The sequence below is a fragment of the Panulirus ornatus genome, chromosome 11 (assembly GCF_036320965.1).
Source record: "Panulirus ornatus isolate Po-2019 chromosome 11, ASM3632096v1, whole genome shotgun sequence".
Classification (NCBI taxonomy): Eukaryota; Metazoa; Arthropoda; class Malacostraca; order Decapoda; family Palinuridae; genus Panulirus; species Panulirus ornatus.
The window spans coordinates 59,636,082-59,654,088 of record NC_092234.1 but is presented as its reverse complement, the minus strand read 5'-3'; the positions used below and the strand labels follow the sequence as shown (position 1 = coordinate 59,654,088).

Here is an 18,007-nt window from a genome sequence, read left to right as displayed (position 1 = left end):
TAATGCACTTATAAAAAAAATGACCTCTCATGTGCATAAATAGTTCTAAGCAGAGCTTAAAATTTGTGCTTCTACACAATGGCAAGAAATATGGATCAATCCCAATTGGTCACTCAACTAAGATGACTGAGCAGTAGGGAACAATCACCCTGGTCTTACAAAAGATATCATAACAAGATCACCAATGGCTAATCTGTGTGGATCATAAGATGGTGACTTTTCTCATGGGTCAGAAGAGTGGATACACCAAGTATCCCTGCTTTATCTGTCTCTGGGACAGTAGAGATAACAGTGAGCACTAGGTGAGAAAACAATGGCGTCTGAGAGAAAACATGGAGGTTGAAGAAAAGAATGTAATCACAGAACCTTTGGTTGAGAGATAAGGTCAATTTACCACCACTGCACATCATACTAGGTTTAATGAAACAGCTTGTGAAAGCTTTGAACAAAGAAGGGGACTGCTTTGGTTACATATGCAGAAAACAATAGCCTCTGAGAGAAAGCATGGTGGTTGGAGAAAAGAATGTAACTGCAGAGCCCATGGTTGAAAGAGATAAGATGATTTTACCACCACCGCACATCAAACTAGGTTTAATGAAACAGTTTGTGAAGGTTTTGAACAAAGAAGGGGACAGCTTTGACTACATATGCAGAAAACAATGGCCTCTGAGAGAAAACATGGTGGTTGGAGAAAAGAATGTAACCACAGAGCCCATGGTTGACAGAGATATGATCATTAAACCACCACTGCACATCAAACTAGGTTTAATGAAACAGTTTGTGAAGGCTTTGAACAGAGAAGGAGACTGCTTTGACTACTGAAAATTTCCAGCGCTGAGCATGAAGAAGGTGAAGGCAGGTATTTTCGACAGGCCACAAATCAGGGAACTCATGAAAGACCCACATTTCCAAGATTCAATGGACAATGCTGAGGCAGATGCATGGTCTTCATTCACTCTGGTCACAAGGAATCTTTCTGGGAACAATAAAGCAGATAATTACACTGAACTAGTGGAGAACATGCTCTCTTCTTTCTGTCAACCTGGCCGTAAAATGAGCATCAAAATGCATTACCTCTACAGCCACTTGGATCGTTTCCCTGACAACTTTAGTGACCTAAGTGAGGAACTGGGTGAACAATTGTACCAAGATTTAAGAACCATGGAAGAAAGATACAGGGGACACTGGGATACGTGACTGTCCTGGGGCAGCTCACCACGAGAAGTCTTTGAAACAAGAGATGTCTGAGTAAATGAACATTGTAACAATGATATACAACTTTCTATGCTTGTTTCATTATCAGATTCTATACATGTAATTCAATCATACGTAAACAAATTCTACTTGTGTATGAAGCCATTATTTTATCAAAAAGGCAACAAACGTGACTTGTAGTCATCAATCTTTGTGCCTGATTGGTTGTATGCATAGCAATTAGGAGTATATCATATCTTGATAACCAGAGCTGACAGAGAAAAACAGATGGCATACTTAGAATCAGTGAACAAAATCATCGAAAAAAAAAAAAGCCTAACATCTCAAGCACCAAATTCTGTGTAACTTTGTAATCAGTTTAATGTGGAAAACAGGAAAAATGAAACTCACTTCATCTGGTCATGGGTGGTGTCAATGGTAACATTTGCTGAAACATCATGGGGAGCATGGAGGCCCACCTCAGAGCCCCGACTACCTCGGCCATCCAAAGGAACAACAAGAAGATCTGCGCCACCCCGTCCACCTAAGGTGCCAGATGGAGTGCATGGTGTTGTAGATGTTGAGGCTGCTAGGCTAGATGACAAAGATGATGATGTAGTAACCTAGAAAAATTAAAGAGATGATCAATATACTGATAGGAATGTATATCATAATATGCAATTACACAATGACATGAAATCTATGAAGGGCATTTAACACACCTTTAAAAAAAGAAAAAAATAACTGAAGTACAATACAGTATACTAAGGGTGGGAAAGATAAAAATTAATTTCCCCTTACAATCTGATTTTTTCCCCTACAAAACAAGGAAAAAATTCCAAGTTGTACAATGAACTACAGCTGCATTTGCCTTTAAGATGAGCACCAGCAATAAAAATTATCCTTAGGGAACTGAGCATCCCTGTCGTTCTGCCAGCTCAAACAGATGTGGGTCCCAAATAAATAAGGTGAACATCATCTATTCATTAATTCATCTGTAACTGCCCTAGGATTCACCTCTAGAAAGGGTCTTGGAGTTACTCCATGACACCTTTTCCAGGAGCTCTAGCAGCTCCAAGGCTGAATTACTTTCAGAAGCAAGGAAATAACAGACTCCTTTGGAGTGAAGATACAACCCCAGCACAGGTGACTTTTCATTCATTGTCTAACCTCACACAGGGATAGTCTGGTAACACCAGCTGAATAATGCTTGCTTACTTTCTACTCCAGGAGATCTATCTAATCTTATGAGGCTTATACTATGTTCAAGAAGCCAACCATACCCACCAAGCACAACCATAGGTTATAAAGGATAGTAACAATGTTATGATGTGTCTGTGCATGTCTATGTGGAGGAGATTACATGGCAACTGAGTACTAAGTATTTATACAAGTTTACATGAGAAAGACAGAAAACAGAAGGCCTGATTGTCCCATGACTGGGCTGTCTGGAAAAAAAAAGTTTAACTTGACAAGAAAATGTAATCCCATCAGCATGTTACCGCTGTCATTTATACAATATATTTCTAGCATTTTTCCCATAGTATACCTGAATTTATGAAATACTTGTCTAAACAATTTTTGATGGTATTCAGTCTTAGCATTCACTATGTCTGATGGCAACTTATTACAGTGCTTAACACACCTATAAGAAAAGAAGCTTTTTCTAATGTTCATACTACATCATTAGCTTTGAGTTTTATTGTACTTGTCCTTGTATTTTGAAAAGATGTTTGAGATTTACTTTACCAAACTTCTTCAGCATTTTGAACACTTGGATTATGTCACCACAAAGTCTACACTTTTTAAGGGAGAAGAGATCCAATCATTTTAGCCTCTCTTCATATGCCAGATTTTTAAGGGATAGAATCAATTTTGTTGCATGTCTTTGTACTGGGTCTAATTTTCCTTGACTTATTATAGTTTGGGGACCAAAACTGGACAGCATATTCAAAGTATGTGAATTGTTTCTGGTGTCTTGTAATCTATGCACCTGGCTATGAAACCTAACATTTGGTTGCCCTTTTTACCTGCTGCTTGACAAAGTTTAGTGTATTTCAGATTGGTGCTAATGACAACCCCAAGGTCCTTTTCTTCATTTACTTTAGTTAAAGACTTTCCGAATAGTGTGTAATTGTAACATATATTCTTGTATCCAAAGTGCATAACTTTACACTTGTCTACATTAAACTTTATTTGCCATCTGTCTGACCACTCTGTTAGTAAGTTAAGATCTCTTTGAATCATTTTGCAGTCCCACCTGTTTACAGTTCTACCTCCTAGTTCAGTATCATTAGCAAATTTGGAGAGCTTAGATATGAAATTGAGTTAGGTCATCAATGTATGAAAAGAGTTGGACCTAGGACCGACCCCTGTGGCACACCACTCATCACATCTATCTAATATAAGGCTTCACCATTTAATACTACACAAAGATTTCTTCTAGTAAGCCAGTCTCTGATCCATATACAGATCTTCATTCCATGGGCTTTGAGTTTATATAAAAGTCTCCTGTGAGGTTCTTTATTGAAAGCCTTTTGGAAATCTAAATATACTACATCAAACAGTACTTTTCTGTCCCAATTCTGAAAAGTAACATTAAAAATTCCAGGCAGGATCTTCTACTGCAGAAACCACGTTGGTTTTCCGATATGATTCTGTGATCTAGGAACGTGACAATTTTAGCTCATATCATTTTTTTCCACTGTTTTACCTAACACTAACATAAGGAGAATTGGGCGGTAGTTCAAGGCACACTTTTCGTCTCCTTTTTTATATACAGGAGTAACATTTGCTAGTTTCCAGTCAGTTGGCACCTGACCATCCAATTAGAAATTTGTTGAATATTTTTGTTATGGGGTATATCAGCTGTATCCTTGCCTCTTTTAAAAATCTTCAAGCTAAGTTATCTGGACAGTCGGATCTGTTACGATTTAACTGGTTCAGGTATTTAAGTACTTCAAAGCTCTTTATTTCTCTAACCTTTAACTCTTCTTCATCAGATCCTTGAAACATTTTCATTTAATTGCAGAATTCACGATGTTACTTCAACTGTGAATAAAGAGTAAAAGGAATAACTCAGTATGGTAGCCTTTCCCTGTCTTAAGGACAGGTTGCAATTAGTGCTGCAAGGATTGGTGATGTCCAGACCACTAACAGAAAAATGTGACTTGCATTTGTCTGGAAGTATAGCATGTGAAGGGTGATGTCTGGTGGGTTGGAATTTATTATAAGTTAGGAGGGCAGTTATTTGGTGTGTTTAACAGATTAATGTAGTTAGTATGCATTTTGTTAGTGCTATATCTTTTGGGCGTGGGAGGATCTGTGAGTAGTAGTTGCTGAAAAATGAGGCAAGGGTAAGCTTCTTTTTCCCATGGGTAGGAGGTTCTTAGGCAGCTAAATTGAATTGAGTGCCGAGCATGTTGAAGTGGGATTTTCCTTTTTTTTGGAAGGTGTGGAGCGTTTGTAGTTGCCAGTCAGCCAGTGATTTTTTTTTTAATTGTGTAGGTGTAGAGTTGCTGTAGTAGCCAGGCAGCCGGTGATTGTTCTGAGAGCTCTATTCCGAGTGGTTTGCAGCTTTGATATGTTTGCCTCTGAATGAGTGGTAGACATGCTACCAGACTACGCCTGCTCAAGCACACACTGCAAATCAAAAGTCACCTTTAGTGAGGCTGTATCATTGGGAAAACAAACTCACTCAAGAACTCACTCCAAATTGGTGTACATTTCCCTGCTACTGGAAATAGCACAGCCTTTTTATTCACTTCTGTTAATTCCTATCATCCAGGGAAAAGGTGAGAAAGAAGGCTATCCTCCTACTTCATACATGCTAAATAAGATGATTATGAGCAGCAGGACATGGAGCTGCAAATTCTTTCCTCTTGTATCATCACTTCCTTAAAACAAGAATAAAATGAATTGTGCAGGGACTTTTTCCCTAAACTTTAAACGACTATTCTGATGCTTCCTAAGTGGTTGAAGTGTTTAGGGAGTAGGAAAGACTACTCTGAAGCAGAGGGAACAGATCCATGGTCACCTGAATCACCTCTTGATCACATGTGGGGCTTGCATGAAGTGTGCAAGTTCACCTTCCCATGCTCATGATGCTCAATAATTTTCAGTTTCTCAGTAATCCTAAAGTGTTTCCTGGATCTCTTAGCACATACAAAAACTGCTAACACTCTCATTTGCCATGATCTATTACAAGACAACCTTTGTACCTTAAAAAGCATTTTAACTGCATGAAAACTGGGGCACCAAGTTTGTTTCCATGTTAACTAACTAGGTGCTTATCTCAGACTGGTGGAAATTGACCAGGCAATATTTTGTTTCCTCTTAAAATTTCTACATAAATCATCTTTGCACAAGAAAGGGCACAAAAGAAAATACTGTATCATTATCTTAAACCAATATAAAATTAAGTGTATGTGTGCAAAGAGAACACAGCAGATTAGTAAAACAAAGCAAAAATTCACACACTGATATAATGCACAACAGGTTGTAACATGTGACTGTTTGTAGGATGGTGTAGCACTGTATTTGTTTCACACCTACTTCCCTCATAATTTTACCTTCTCAATAAGAATGAGTTTGGAGATGGAGATAACAATGGACAATGTGTTACAATTGAGCAACCTTACCACTGAGGATTAGAGGCACCTCAAGATTAGCCCAGAATGTCTCTCATCAGTTTCTTTCAAGTGTGAAACAGTCTTCACCTAAAATTTTCATATTTTCATTTTCTGCATTATTTCTTTTTCACAAGTGGTGCTTTTATTCTAATTGTTCCTCCTTATTTCCACAGCACCAGAAACCAAATTGGAATATAAAGTTGCAGTTAGTCCATGTGGTCAAAACACTTTTTCATCATCACCCACTAAAATCATTACTTTTGCTTGATGAAAGGGGCTGGTATACAAGTGAAATATTATCAATACCCTTTTCTATGGTAACAAAAATGTCTTTATCATCATCTAAGCAACACTCTACTAACATTTCCTAAATTCCCTTCTCTTTCAAGCCACACCTCCTCACTCCATGGTTAACCGTGATAAACTGAGGCTTTCTGATGACACATCCATCTGGGTGTAGGGCAAATTATCTACATGAGATGGCAGCACCACTAGGGAGGACGATAAAGAACATACTGGCATACTAGAAAGTAAAAAGGCCAAAAGTAACATTGTGGATCAAAAGCTTACTGACACAAACAGAGGATTAAAAACAGCGAATGGGAGAAGATCTTAGTGAATCAATAAGGTTATGTCTTAGCAAGTACATGGGAATTAAATTCAATACAAGTCTTATCACTTCCTCTTTGCTTTACTCCACATACAGTAAAATCCCTGTTACCCAAAATGCTTGGGGAATCAGCTATTTAAGATAAACAAAAAATTTGTTATTTGAGTTGTTTTTAAACATGTCAAATAATTCGATAATTACCTATCCCTTGCTTTGCAGGGTTATGTCCCAAATAGTGAACCAAAAAATATACATAGAAAAATGGGCTGTTTGCAGCACCTCTGAGGTCTCCACCAGTGGATCCTCCTCTACCTTCACGTCGAATAAAATTATCTAGCTACCCTTTCCTTCCTTGAAATGGCTTTGGCTTTGGCTCAGCCACATAAATGGTCATAAATCATTAGAGCTTTAAACCTTAGAAGAAGGTTACTAAGGCTACTTTGATTCTTCAATTTTTGCTATATGTATAATGAGAACATTTTCTTCACAACTGGATTTCCAATCCTTGGCAGATGATGGAGTAGAATGGACTACAGCATTTCAAATTTTATCTACATTCTTCATGTTGCAGAACTGTAGAATCAACTAAGTTGTAAGCATGCCCAAGCACTGATGCTCCCTCACCAGCATCAGCAGATCATAAGATTTCTAGCTTCACTTTTAAGGTTAGAGAGGTTCTCTTGAGTTTAACTGCTGGTTATTGGGTACATGTTTCTGGATGCTTGGATGCTATGTTTACAAACACAAACATAGTAGGTAGCAAGAAATTACATAAGCAGGCATATCTATATAGAAAGAAGCAAAGATCTGCACACAATGGTGGTAACTAAGAGCCTGAACTATTGGTGGTAACATGGAGCACTCTACTCAGGACCCACACTTACTCCACCCGCCAAAAAAGTGCCAGGAAGTGCAAGGGAAATGGTAAACAATCACCAGCGCTACAAAATACTTGGTGGTGAGAGTGCTAATTGCTGTGGTGCAGTATGATTTGAAATATCTTTACCCAACCTTTTCATGGTTTGAACATTTCATCGTCTCAAATTACCAATAACATAGGTTTTCCTGTATGGTGATTTTAAAGTGCTACAAATCAAAAAGAAAGACTTTTATGGTAACTTATCAAAACCTATACTGAGACTTTTAGATTTGAATGACTGAACAGGGTAATGCTGTAGACAAAGTTGTCAAAATGCTAAAAATTGAACAAAACCTTGATGATACTAATGAGTATGGATAAAGATGGCCTCTAAATATTACTATACAGACAGATTTATTCTAATATATTTACTGACCTTATACACCCATTTACAGGTTTAATTACTGCTTTATACCCACCTCAGACTTGAATGCACTAGGGACAGCTGATGATCCAACTCTAACAATAACACTCTTGACACTTGATCTTGCTGGAGTGGACTCTGCAGAGTAGGAGGTAGCAGCACTGTTGCTGTGATCACTAATTCCCTCACCTAAGCTGCTTCCACTTCTTCTTGGAGAAACTATAATAGGAGCTCTTTCCTGTGATGTTTCTCCACTGTCCTCACTCATATCCTCATCCTATTCACAAAAGAATGTGCTGCATGAAACCTAATTATGCTCAATGAAATCATGACCAAAAGTCTTCAACACAGTCAGGCCTTATATAAACAAAACATACAAAATGTTAAGGATATATATAAAAGTATGGAAAAAAGGATAATCTTAACGACTTTTTCAGAAGGAAAACCTGTTTTCTAAAAAGGGGCATATTACACGTTAGAAGATATGAGAAAGTAGATAGTTCTAAGATGGGCAGCATAAGGAAAGAACTGCTGGTTTTGAAGAATAAGACATCATTGCTGTCCCAGGGGCAGAGTTTTATGTGCATCTGAGACAGCCTTTGCTCTTCTGGCACCAATCTTAAATCTGGCCTTTTCTCTATTCATTTTTGCAACTTTCACAGTCTAAAATCTAACTTCCCTTCTTCAGAACACTATCTGTTTACTTCTTCCCCTGATCTTCTCCCCGAAACCAAATTGCCAAAAGCTGCTTCCCCTCAACACTATCAAATCTCCAACTACTATCTTTATCATCATTTCCACACCAAGGGTAGAGTTTGTGTTTACAGTAGGAAATAAGCCACAAGAATCTGTGGGTGAGAGAGACTTGACATGTCCCTAACATGTCACCAAAGTCCCACCTTAGTAGAATATTAGACAGATTGTCTGCTAGCAAATATGTTAGTAGCAATCACATCTTCAACTTTAGGCCAATATACGTCTCTAACTACACCTGTAATGTGGGGTTTCCAAGAAAGAGTGGATGTTACAGTAATACCAAGTATGTTCATTAAGTCAGGTAGTGAAATTACAGAACCATCAAAAGAGAGACAAGAGTTTTGAGGAGTTTTTGACAGAGAGTTGAGTAGAACTTGGGTCCTGGAGGCATTAAACTTGACAAGATTTTGTCTACCCCACTGACATATCCCATCCAAGTCTGAATTTACTGAAGAGCCTGTGTCAAGACACAATGCAGATTGTGTGAGAGAAGAGGGAGCAGAATTGAAGGATGTCGATGAATGCAGTGTTGAGTCGTCAGTGTATATGCTGTTGATGGAGAAAAGGCTGATCCATCAACAACCACAGAGATAGATCGACCCAAGAGAAAGCTACATATGAAAGAGAAAAAAGAGGGTGGGAAGCCAAAAGAGGGGAGCTCAGAGATGACACCACAATGGCACACCATGAGAAGACTGTGATTTTTGAGGTGTATAAGGATATGGGAGTAGAGGAGGGATTCAAAGACTTTGGAAATGGTAGGTGTCAAAACAATGGGACAATGGCTAGAGGGGTCAGAACGGTCATCCTTCTCAAGGATGGGAGCTCAGAGATGACACTACAATGGCACACCATGAGAAGACTGTGATTTTTGAGGTGTATAAGGATATGGGAGTAGAGGAGGGATTCAAAGACTTTGGAAATGGTAGGTGTCAAAACAATGGGACAATGGTTAGAGGGGTCAGAACGGTCATCCTTCTCAAGGATGGGATATATCAATGCAGGCTTCCAAGGAGAAGAAAAAGTTTTGTTCTTAAACAGAAAGGGAACAGAGAAGCAAGCACAGGTGCAAGTTCAGAGGCACACTCATTCAGTATATGGGGATAGATGCCATCAGGACCATAAGCCTTGCTTGTGTCCAGAGAGAGAAGCACTTTTCGGACAGTCCAAAAAGAGATTATGGGAAGGGGCATCGGATTAGTAAGAGGAGCATCAGGGGGTGAATGAATGTTAGCATCATCCAAGGTGGAGTTCGTGGAGAAATGGGAACAAAAGAGAGTTGCTTTGTTAATGGGAGAGCCACCTATAGTAATGCCAGAACAGAAAAGTGAAGGGAAGGCAGAGTGACATTAGCTGTCAGAGGTGCCTTTAGCTAAAGACCAGGTGCAAGTTCAGAGGCACACTCATTCAGTATATGGGGATAGATGCCATCAGGACCATAAGCCTTGCTTGTGTCCAGAGAGAGAAGCACTTTCCGGACTGTCCAAAAAGAGATTATGGGAAGGGGCATCGGATTAGTAAGAGGAGCATCAGGGGGGTGAATGAATGTTAGCATCATCCAAGGTGGAGTTCGTGGAGAAATGGGAACAAAAGAGAGTTGCTTTGTTAATGGGAGAGCCACCTACAGTAATGCCAGAACAGAAAAGTGAAGGGAATGCAGAGCGATATTAACTGTGAGAGGTGCCTTTAGCTAAAGACCAGGAAGACCTATCAGTGGATGATGGAGAGAGGTTATTGCACTTTCATTTAAATAAAGGAACACTTTGCCTCATGGATAATGTGCATGCTGCGATTACAGGCAGTGATAAAAGGTGAATGGGAGCCTAAGGAAGGAGAATTTTTCCAAGCCCAATATGCCTGATCCCTTGACTGAATGGCCTCAGAACAGGAATGGTTTAACCATGGATTGGATGAAGAGGTCATCTTGGAGAAAGAGGAGATATATGGTTCCATTCCTGCAAGAATAACCTCTGCTATGTGTTTGGTGAAGACAAAAGCATCATCAAATAAATGACAGTAATTCACCCAAGGAAAGTCAGGAAAGAAGTTACATAACTTATTCCCATCAGCTTTGTTGAGGTATCTATGCTTAGAAGGGCTGCTAGAGGGAAAGGTACCATTTGAATAGATTTATTCATCAGTGTGTGATCGGATGAACTATTTTTTTCTATTATTTAGTATACTGAGTTCTTGATTGTCTCTTTAATATCTGGATTGTAGCACTTCTTTGTTAAAGGCTCCAGTCATGGACAAAAGTCCACATCAAGGCCAGACCTTAATTCAAATAAGGAGAGAATTATGAAGTGAAAAAAGAAAAGACAAGGGAAAGTATTTACAAATTTTTGAGGACATGAAAGACTTGTCTTTTGAAATGTGCCAGGTCCCAGGTATTGGTACAGACATGAGAAAGTAAAGAGTTCCAAAGCTTTAACTCGTAAGGAAAGCAGTAGCTGTCAAAACAGCCCACCCTTGAGTTGTCGATGGCCACACAATAATCATGTAATGCAGCAACTTGCTGAGCATTGCATAGTCTAGCTAGTGGTGGAGGTACACAAGCAGCCAGCAAAAAACCAAAGTAATGCCTATAGAAGAGGGAAAGTGAACAAACTTAATTAGCCTGCTTATTTCCTTGTCATTTGTTGATTCAGAAAGTGGTTCAATAATTTCTCTAAGTGTATGCTACTGATGGTTACTTGTAGCACTTCATTACGGTTTGTAAACTGCTATTTGAAATTTGTTTGGGAGAAGCTTTCAATTGAGCATTTTCAACTGATGAATAAATTCAATGTGGCACTGGTTCAATTTATACTATTAAGGGTCATATACTTAATTCTCCAGCTCTTTCAAAATAAACACCAACTAATGCTAGATCCATAAACACTATTCATTATGACACTTTCATATCACTTTTCTAATTGTAAGCAAGAGGACAAACTATATCACTATAGACTTCGTTAATTCAGATGCTCTGCAAATGTGACACCAAATCCTTTCAAATTGATGTTTTTCAACATATACATTCATTTTCATTGTTGAAGTTCAAACCCAGTTAATATGTGTAGCTTCCTGACTTTATCAATTTTGCCTCATCACTAATATCCTGAATAACAACAAGTAAAATATCGTTTAGAGTGAAGCTCCCACATTGGCCACTTTGTGTCAAGGGTTGGAATGGAGTGAAAGAATCCTTAAATGTATGAGGCTTGAACATGTCAGAAGGTGCGAAGTGTGCAAGGGATAGAGTGAATTGGAGCGATGTGGTATAAAAGGGACAACGTGCTATCAATGGACAGGGCCAGGTACACGAAGTCAGGAGAAACCATGGAAAGGTCAGTGAGGCCAGGTCATGAAAAAGAAGCTCTAGTTTCAATGCAATATACATTACAGATAGAGAGCGTATGCAAGCGAATGTGGCCATTTTTGTCCATTTCTAGTGCTACCTTGCTCATGTGGGAAAAGCTGAACATGGAAATTTTTTCATACTCGATTACCTTTCCCACTTTTGCAAGAAAGTGCCATGAACATATGAAGAAAGGCCACATACACTTGCATTCATTATCTCTGTCTATTTATCTATCTATCTAACTTTATTTCTGATGCCTGTTCCCATTCAGAACTCCCTAAAGGGGTGGCCAGGGCAACAGAGCCTTCATTACTTATGAAGCCCGGTGCCACTTCTTAGCCTTTGGAGCCTCATCCTTAATGGGCAGTGTTTGCAGAGGCACCTACCTAATGTTCCTACTGACTACTACTACCTAATGCTCGTGCCTTAAGTTCCTACATATTACTTCAACCTATGTTTCTATCTAAAACTCATGCCTAAATGTTCCTTCCTACTACTTCTGTCTATTGCTCCTACCAATCTGCCAAAAGGCAAGGCTAGTGCACAGAGCTTACTGCAAGGAAATCTAGAAATACAAAGAATGAGTTGTGTGAGTTAAGTATTGTTATGTTATGAATGACAAGAAGAGATTGTGCATTTGTAGACAGAATGCCAGTATTCCATTTGTGGGTGAAGTAGCAAGAAAAGACAGTACCTGGGTCAGAAGAGCACAACTTGACAACCAATGAAGTGCTGGCTCACTAAGCAACTGATACTAACTCTCCCGATACACAGCCTCCCTGGCTGTCAGCTGCCTGCCAACTACTACCTACCTACTACCTATGTGTTTATTGGTTTGCTATATGTGATTTCTCTTTGTGCAAGGTATTTGCAAATCATAATCCCTCTATAAAGTGTGAGGGATGGGTGTGCATAGCTGAATAGACTGCAGCAATGATCATGAACACAAAATCTATTGCTAAAGAACACTCATGGGTATTGTTCTTAATAATGACAATGGATCTAAATCTTGTACTGTAGTCTAACCCTTGCACTCCCACATTTTGAACCAACAAGCCTGTACTCACTGAAGTGCTGTGTTCTTCATATTCATTGCAAGCAGTCATACAAGATATGCCTATGCCATTAGTGCCAAAATTATTGCATGCAATAATGCTGAAATATTTACTGTACTGCTGTCCAATATATCATTAGAATGTATGTACTCTTCATTCAACAGCTTAAAAAACCCTTACCTTACGAAATTAGCAAAAGCATGACTTGAACATACATTCAGAATACTAGCTATGTTCCTTACATTGTCTTAACCCAAATGGAACTCCAATTCATGAAGTTCAGAAATATCATATAACTCTTCCCCTTCACAGGTTTAGCCAGAGTTAAGTCAGAAAACTTAATCTCAGGCCTTCCTAAACTATGAGGCAAAGATATGGACCATGCAGTGCTTCTCGACCAACACAGAATTTTACCGTATACCCAAACAACTATGGTAAACAGCATCCAATACAAAAATACAGCTGTCATGAGCAATGTACCAAACCAGTGCTCCCTATCCATAACCAAGCCCCAGACTTTCCTGTGGTTTTCCCCAGACACTTTACATGCCCTGGTTCAATCCACTGATGTCGCAATGCTCCTGATACACCAAATCATTCTAATTCACCCTATTCCATGAATGCCTTTCACCCTCCAGCATGTTCAAGCCCCAATCACTCAAAACATTTTTACTCTAACCTTCCATTTCCAATTTGTTCTCCCCCTCCTCCTTGAACCATACACTTCTGACACATATATCTTACTTGTCAACTCTTCCCACTCATTCTAACTAAATACCCCAACCATTTCAGCAAACCCTCTTCAATCTTTCTTGACAACACTATTTTTATTTCCACAGCTCTCTTATCCTTTTATTGCTTACTTGATAAAACCACCTCATACCACATATTGTCCTCAATTATTTCATTTTCAAGACATCCATCCTCCTCTGGATATCCTCAACTACAGCCCATGCTTTGCATCCATACAGCACTGCTGGGACTACAATACCTTTAAAACATACCCATTTTTGTCAACCCAGATAACTGTCTGTCTTTCCATATCCTCTTCAATGCTACCAGAACCTTCGCCTCCTCACCCAACCTTTAACTCATTTCCAATTCCATGGTTCCATTTGCAGCAATGTTAGCTCCCAGGTATCTAAAAATTTCACTTCCTCCAAATTTTTTCAATTCAAATTAATACCCCAACTAACCTGTCCCTCTATCCTGCTGAACTCAATAAACTAATAATCCAGTCACCAACTCTTGCAGTTTCTCACTTGGACATACCACCAATGCTGTATCATCAGCACACAACAACAAACTCTTTTCCTAGGCCCTCTAACCCCCTACAGACAGCATACTTGCCCCTCTCTCCATGACTCAATTGCCATGGGCTCACCCAACAGAGACATACGCTTATCTCTACACCTTATGGCTTGTAGTTTCCTTAGCAATGCAGGAGCCTCATAGAAGGGACTCCTAGGGCATGAAGGTAAGGTAAGGTGCATGTGTGTCCTTTAAAATCTACACTGGAGTTATCCAAGTAGCAGTTCTTTCTCTAACCCTCTTCAATCTCTTCTGACATGACCTCCTAACACCTACAGACCACATTGCAGAAGTCCTTTCATTTGTGGATGACTTCATAAATACATCATAAATATCATGACACTACCCATGCAACAAAAAGCATATGATAGAAAATAATGTAGGCAAACTCTAAGGTAGGTTATAGAAAGAACTAATCCCTTGAGCATCTTGTGTTAGATTATGGGTGTTCTGTGGGAGAAGCCTTTGTGAATTATTGTGGTTTTAGGACCAGCATGTAACTGAATAACAACTTTTTATCATTTCTTTTTTTTAAGGGTAGTGTCCAATCTACATAAAAATGTGTCAGGGAACTGTATCAAAGGCTTTTGCTGATATCTACGGTAGTGTCCAGTCTACATAAAAATGTGTCAGGGAACTGTATCAAAGGCTCTGCTGATATCTAGTCCCAGTGGTATAGTGCAGGACAGGGGTTGTGGGAGGTTGAAACTATTCAGGATGCACTGTGTGTAGTAGTGGAGTGACTGGCTCTAAATTCATGCTCTATAGGTGAAAGTGGGACTTCTTTATGAGACTCTATTGTGGGTAAGTTTTTTCACAAAATTTTGATACAAATGATGGTAAAGAAGCAGGGTGATATGAGGAGGGGTCGTTTGGTGGCTTATGAGGTTTTGGCTTTTACTTAGTTGGGATTTTACTGTGCAAACATAGATGTTTGATGTGTGTGAATACTTGGACTACATTTGGTCCTAAAAATTTATGGTAGAAGTATGATATGTTGTTAGGGCCAGTTTCTGGGAAGTTCTTTCATGTTTCTATTACAATTTAACGTATATATACAGGGATACTACCAGGCTTTGCCTCCAAGTATTTACACCCAAGGCTATGCCAAGCACCCACTTGTCAACCAACACCTTCCAGGAAAATTAATGAGTGGGTTGGCCATGAACTGTCTGCCCTGTCTATTATTTAAACCCTGGCAGGCCTACATGAAATTCATTGCCAACAAATTAAGTCAACAAGTCTTATGAACAATTCAATCCATGGTTCAACCATTCCCATTCTGAGACCATTTAAGCAAGGGATCAGGCATATAAGGCTTGGAAAAACTCTCCTTTGTCTGGCTCCCATTCAGCTTTTATCACTGCCTATAACTGCTGCAAGCACGTTATCTCAAAGGTGAAGCTTTCCTTTATTCAAAGGAAGTGCGATAACCTCTTCTCATCATCCACTGAGAGGTCTTTCTGGTCTTTAGCTTAGGGCATCTCTCAACAACTTCTGTCACTCTTCCTTTCCTTCACTTTCCTGTTCTGGTGGTACTATAGCTGACTCTCCCATAGACACTGCAACTCTCTTTTGTTCCCATTTCTCCTCCAACTCCACCATGGATGACTCTAACATTCCTTTACCCCCTAATGCTCCTCTTACTAATCCTATGCTTCTTCCCATAATCTCTTTCATTCATTCACCCCCCTGATGCTACTCTTACTAATCCTATGGCTCTTCCTGTAATCTCTTTTTGGACTGTCCAAAAAGCACTTCTTTCTCTGGACATGAGCAAGGCTTATGATCCTGATGGCATCCATCCCCGTGTAACAAAGGAGTGTGTCTCTGAACTTGCACCTGTGCTTGCTCTTCTGTTACCTTTCTGTTTAAAAACCAAACTTTTCCTTCTCCCTGGAAGCATGCATTGACATATCCCATCCCTAAGTAGGGTGACCACTCTGACCCCTCTAACTATCGTCCTATTGCTTTGACATCTACCATTTCCAAAGTCTTTGAATCCCTCTTCAACTCCCACATACTTAAACACCTCGAAAATCACAGTCTTCTCTCTGCTTGCCAGTATGGCTTCCATAAGGCAAGATTCATTGGTGATATTCTTTCCTATCTTACTAATGTTTGGTCATCATCCTTGAAAGATTTTGGAGAGTCATGTGTAGTTTCCCTCAGCATATCTAAGGCTTTGACAAGGGGGTGGCACTGGGGTCTCATCTCTTAATAAGCTCCCCTCTTTGGCTTCTCCCCTTCATTTTGCTCCTTCCTATCTAGCTTTCTCTCTGGCTGATCTATCTCTGTGGTTGTTGATGGATCACCTCCTTACTTGTCTCCATCAACAGCAGTGTCCCTCAAGGTTCTGTCCTGTCCTCTACAATTTTTCTCCCTTTCTCAACAATTTCATCTCCTTCACAAGTAAGACAATGCACTCACAAACTGCCACACAGCACTCATCCACATCCTTCAGTTTTGCTCCCTCTTCTCTCAATCGATCTCCATCTCGACTTGACACAGCTTCCTCAATAAACTCAGACTTGGATGGGATATCTCAGTGGAGTACATAATACCTTGTTAAGTTTAATGCCTCCAAGACCCAATTTCTACCCATCTCTCTACTGAAAACTCCTCACAACTCTCGTCTCTCCTCTAATGGTTCTGTAATTCCAACTCTTGACTCAATGAACATACTTGGTATTATTGAAGCATCCACTCTTTCTTGGATACCCAACATCACAGGAATAGTTGAGTCTCCCTCCTATTTAGATGTCGAAGCTTCTCTTCTGAACAGTTGCTCCATTTATACAAGGGATTGATTCATCCTTGAATGGAGTACTTCTCACATTTGGGGAGAGTTGATAAGTTGGTTCTAGCTCCGTATGCTTACTTGACAGAGTTGAGTCAAAAGCAATCTGACTTAAAACAGTCCCAGGCTAACTTTCAAACTTGACCCCCATGCCCTATGTCCCAACGTCAGTTTACTTTCCCTCTTCTATAGGTATTACTTTGGTTTTTGCTCCTGAGAACTGGCTGCTTGTGCGCCCCCACCACTAGCTAGACCAGGCAATACTCAGCAAGCTGTTGTGTCACATGTGCTGTGTGCTCATCAGCAACTCAAGGGTGGGCTGTTTTAACACCTGCTTCTTTCCTTACATGTCAAAGCTTTGGAACTCTCTATCTACTCATGCCTTTCCTAATTACTATGACCTGGCACACTTCAAAAGACAAGCTTTTCATTTCCTCCAAGATTTGTAAATACTTTCCTTGTCTTTTCTCATTTTGTTTCATAATTCTCCCTATATTTCAATTAAGGCCCAGCCTTGATGTAGACTTCTGTCCACAACTGGGGTTTTCAACATATAAAAAAAAGGCATTTGATGGTTTTATATGTTTAAAAATGGTCAATGGGTGTGAATCCTCATGGATTCACCTCATTTGAGGTTAATCCCACTGATCAAGTGCTCTCGCCATCAAAATCTGATAATCACACCAAGAGTTGCAGCAGAAAGCAAATGCACAGCAAGGGAATAAAATGAACAGTGGTCACTATGATCTAGTTATGTCTCTTGTCAGAATCTCATAGTTACTCATACAAGGATAAATACAAATTATCATAGAACTTTGTCCACAGGTAAGAAAGAGAGCTACTGACAGGCCACACTTGGGCTCTCAATAATCAACACACTTATCAAGTCATGCAGTGGCTCACAAAGTATAACGTTATCCAGCTCAAGGTGGAGTAAACATGCCACCAGGACTTTGTAAAAGAAACCAGAGTAATGCTGGCCCAAGTTTTGAGGTCAGACTGGGGAGAGTTTATAAGTTGGAAT

At 39.6% G+C, this 18,007-nt stretch overlaps 1 protein-coding gene across 1 annotated transcript in view; it reads right to left on the bottom strand.

Annotated features, from left to right (window-relative positions):
- Positions 1 to 18,007, bottom strand: part of hyd (E3 ubiquitin-protein ligase hyd) — a 312,986-nt gene that overhangs the window by 58,862 nt on the left and 236,117 nt on the right. Inside the window, exons 26-27 of the mRNA XM_071667186.1 lie at positions 7,774 to 7,995; positions 1,606 to 1,817 (exon numbers count right to left, since the gene is read on the bottom strand). Coding sequence (XP_071523287.1) covers positions 1,606 to 1,817; positions 7,774 to 7,995 — 434 coding nt within the window. The remainder of the gene's footprint in view (positions 1 to 1,605; positions 1,818 to 7,773; positions 7,996 to 18,007) is intronic.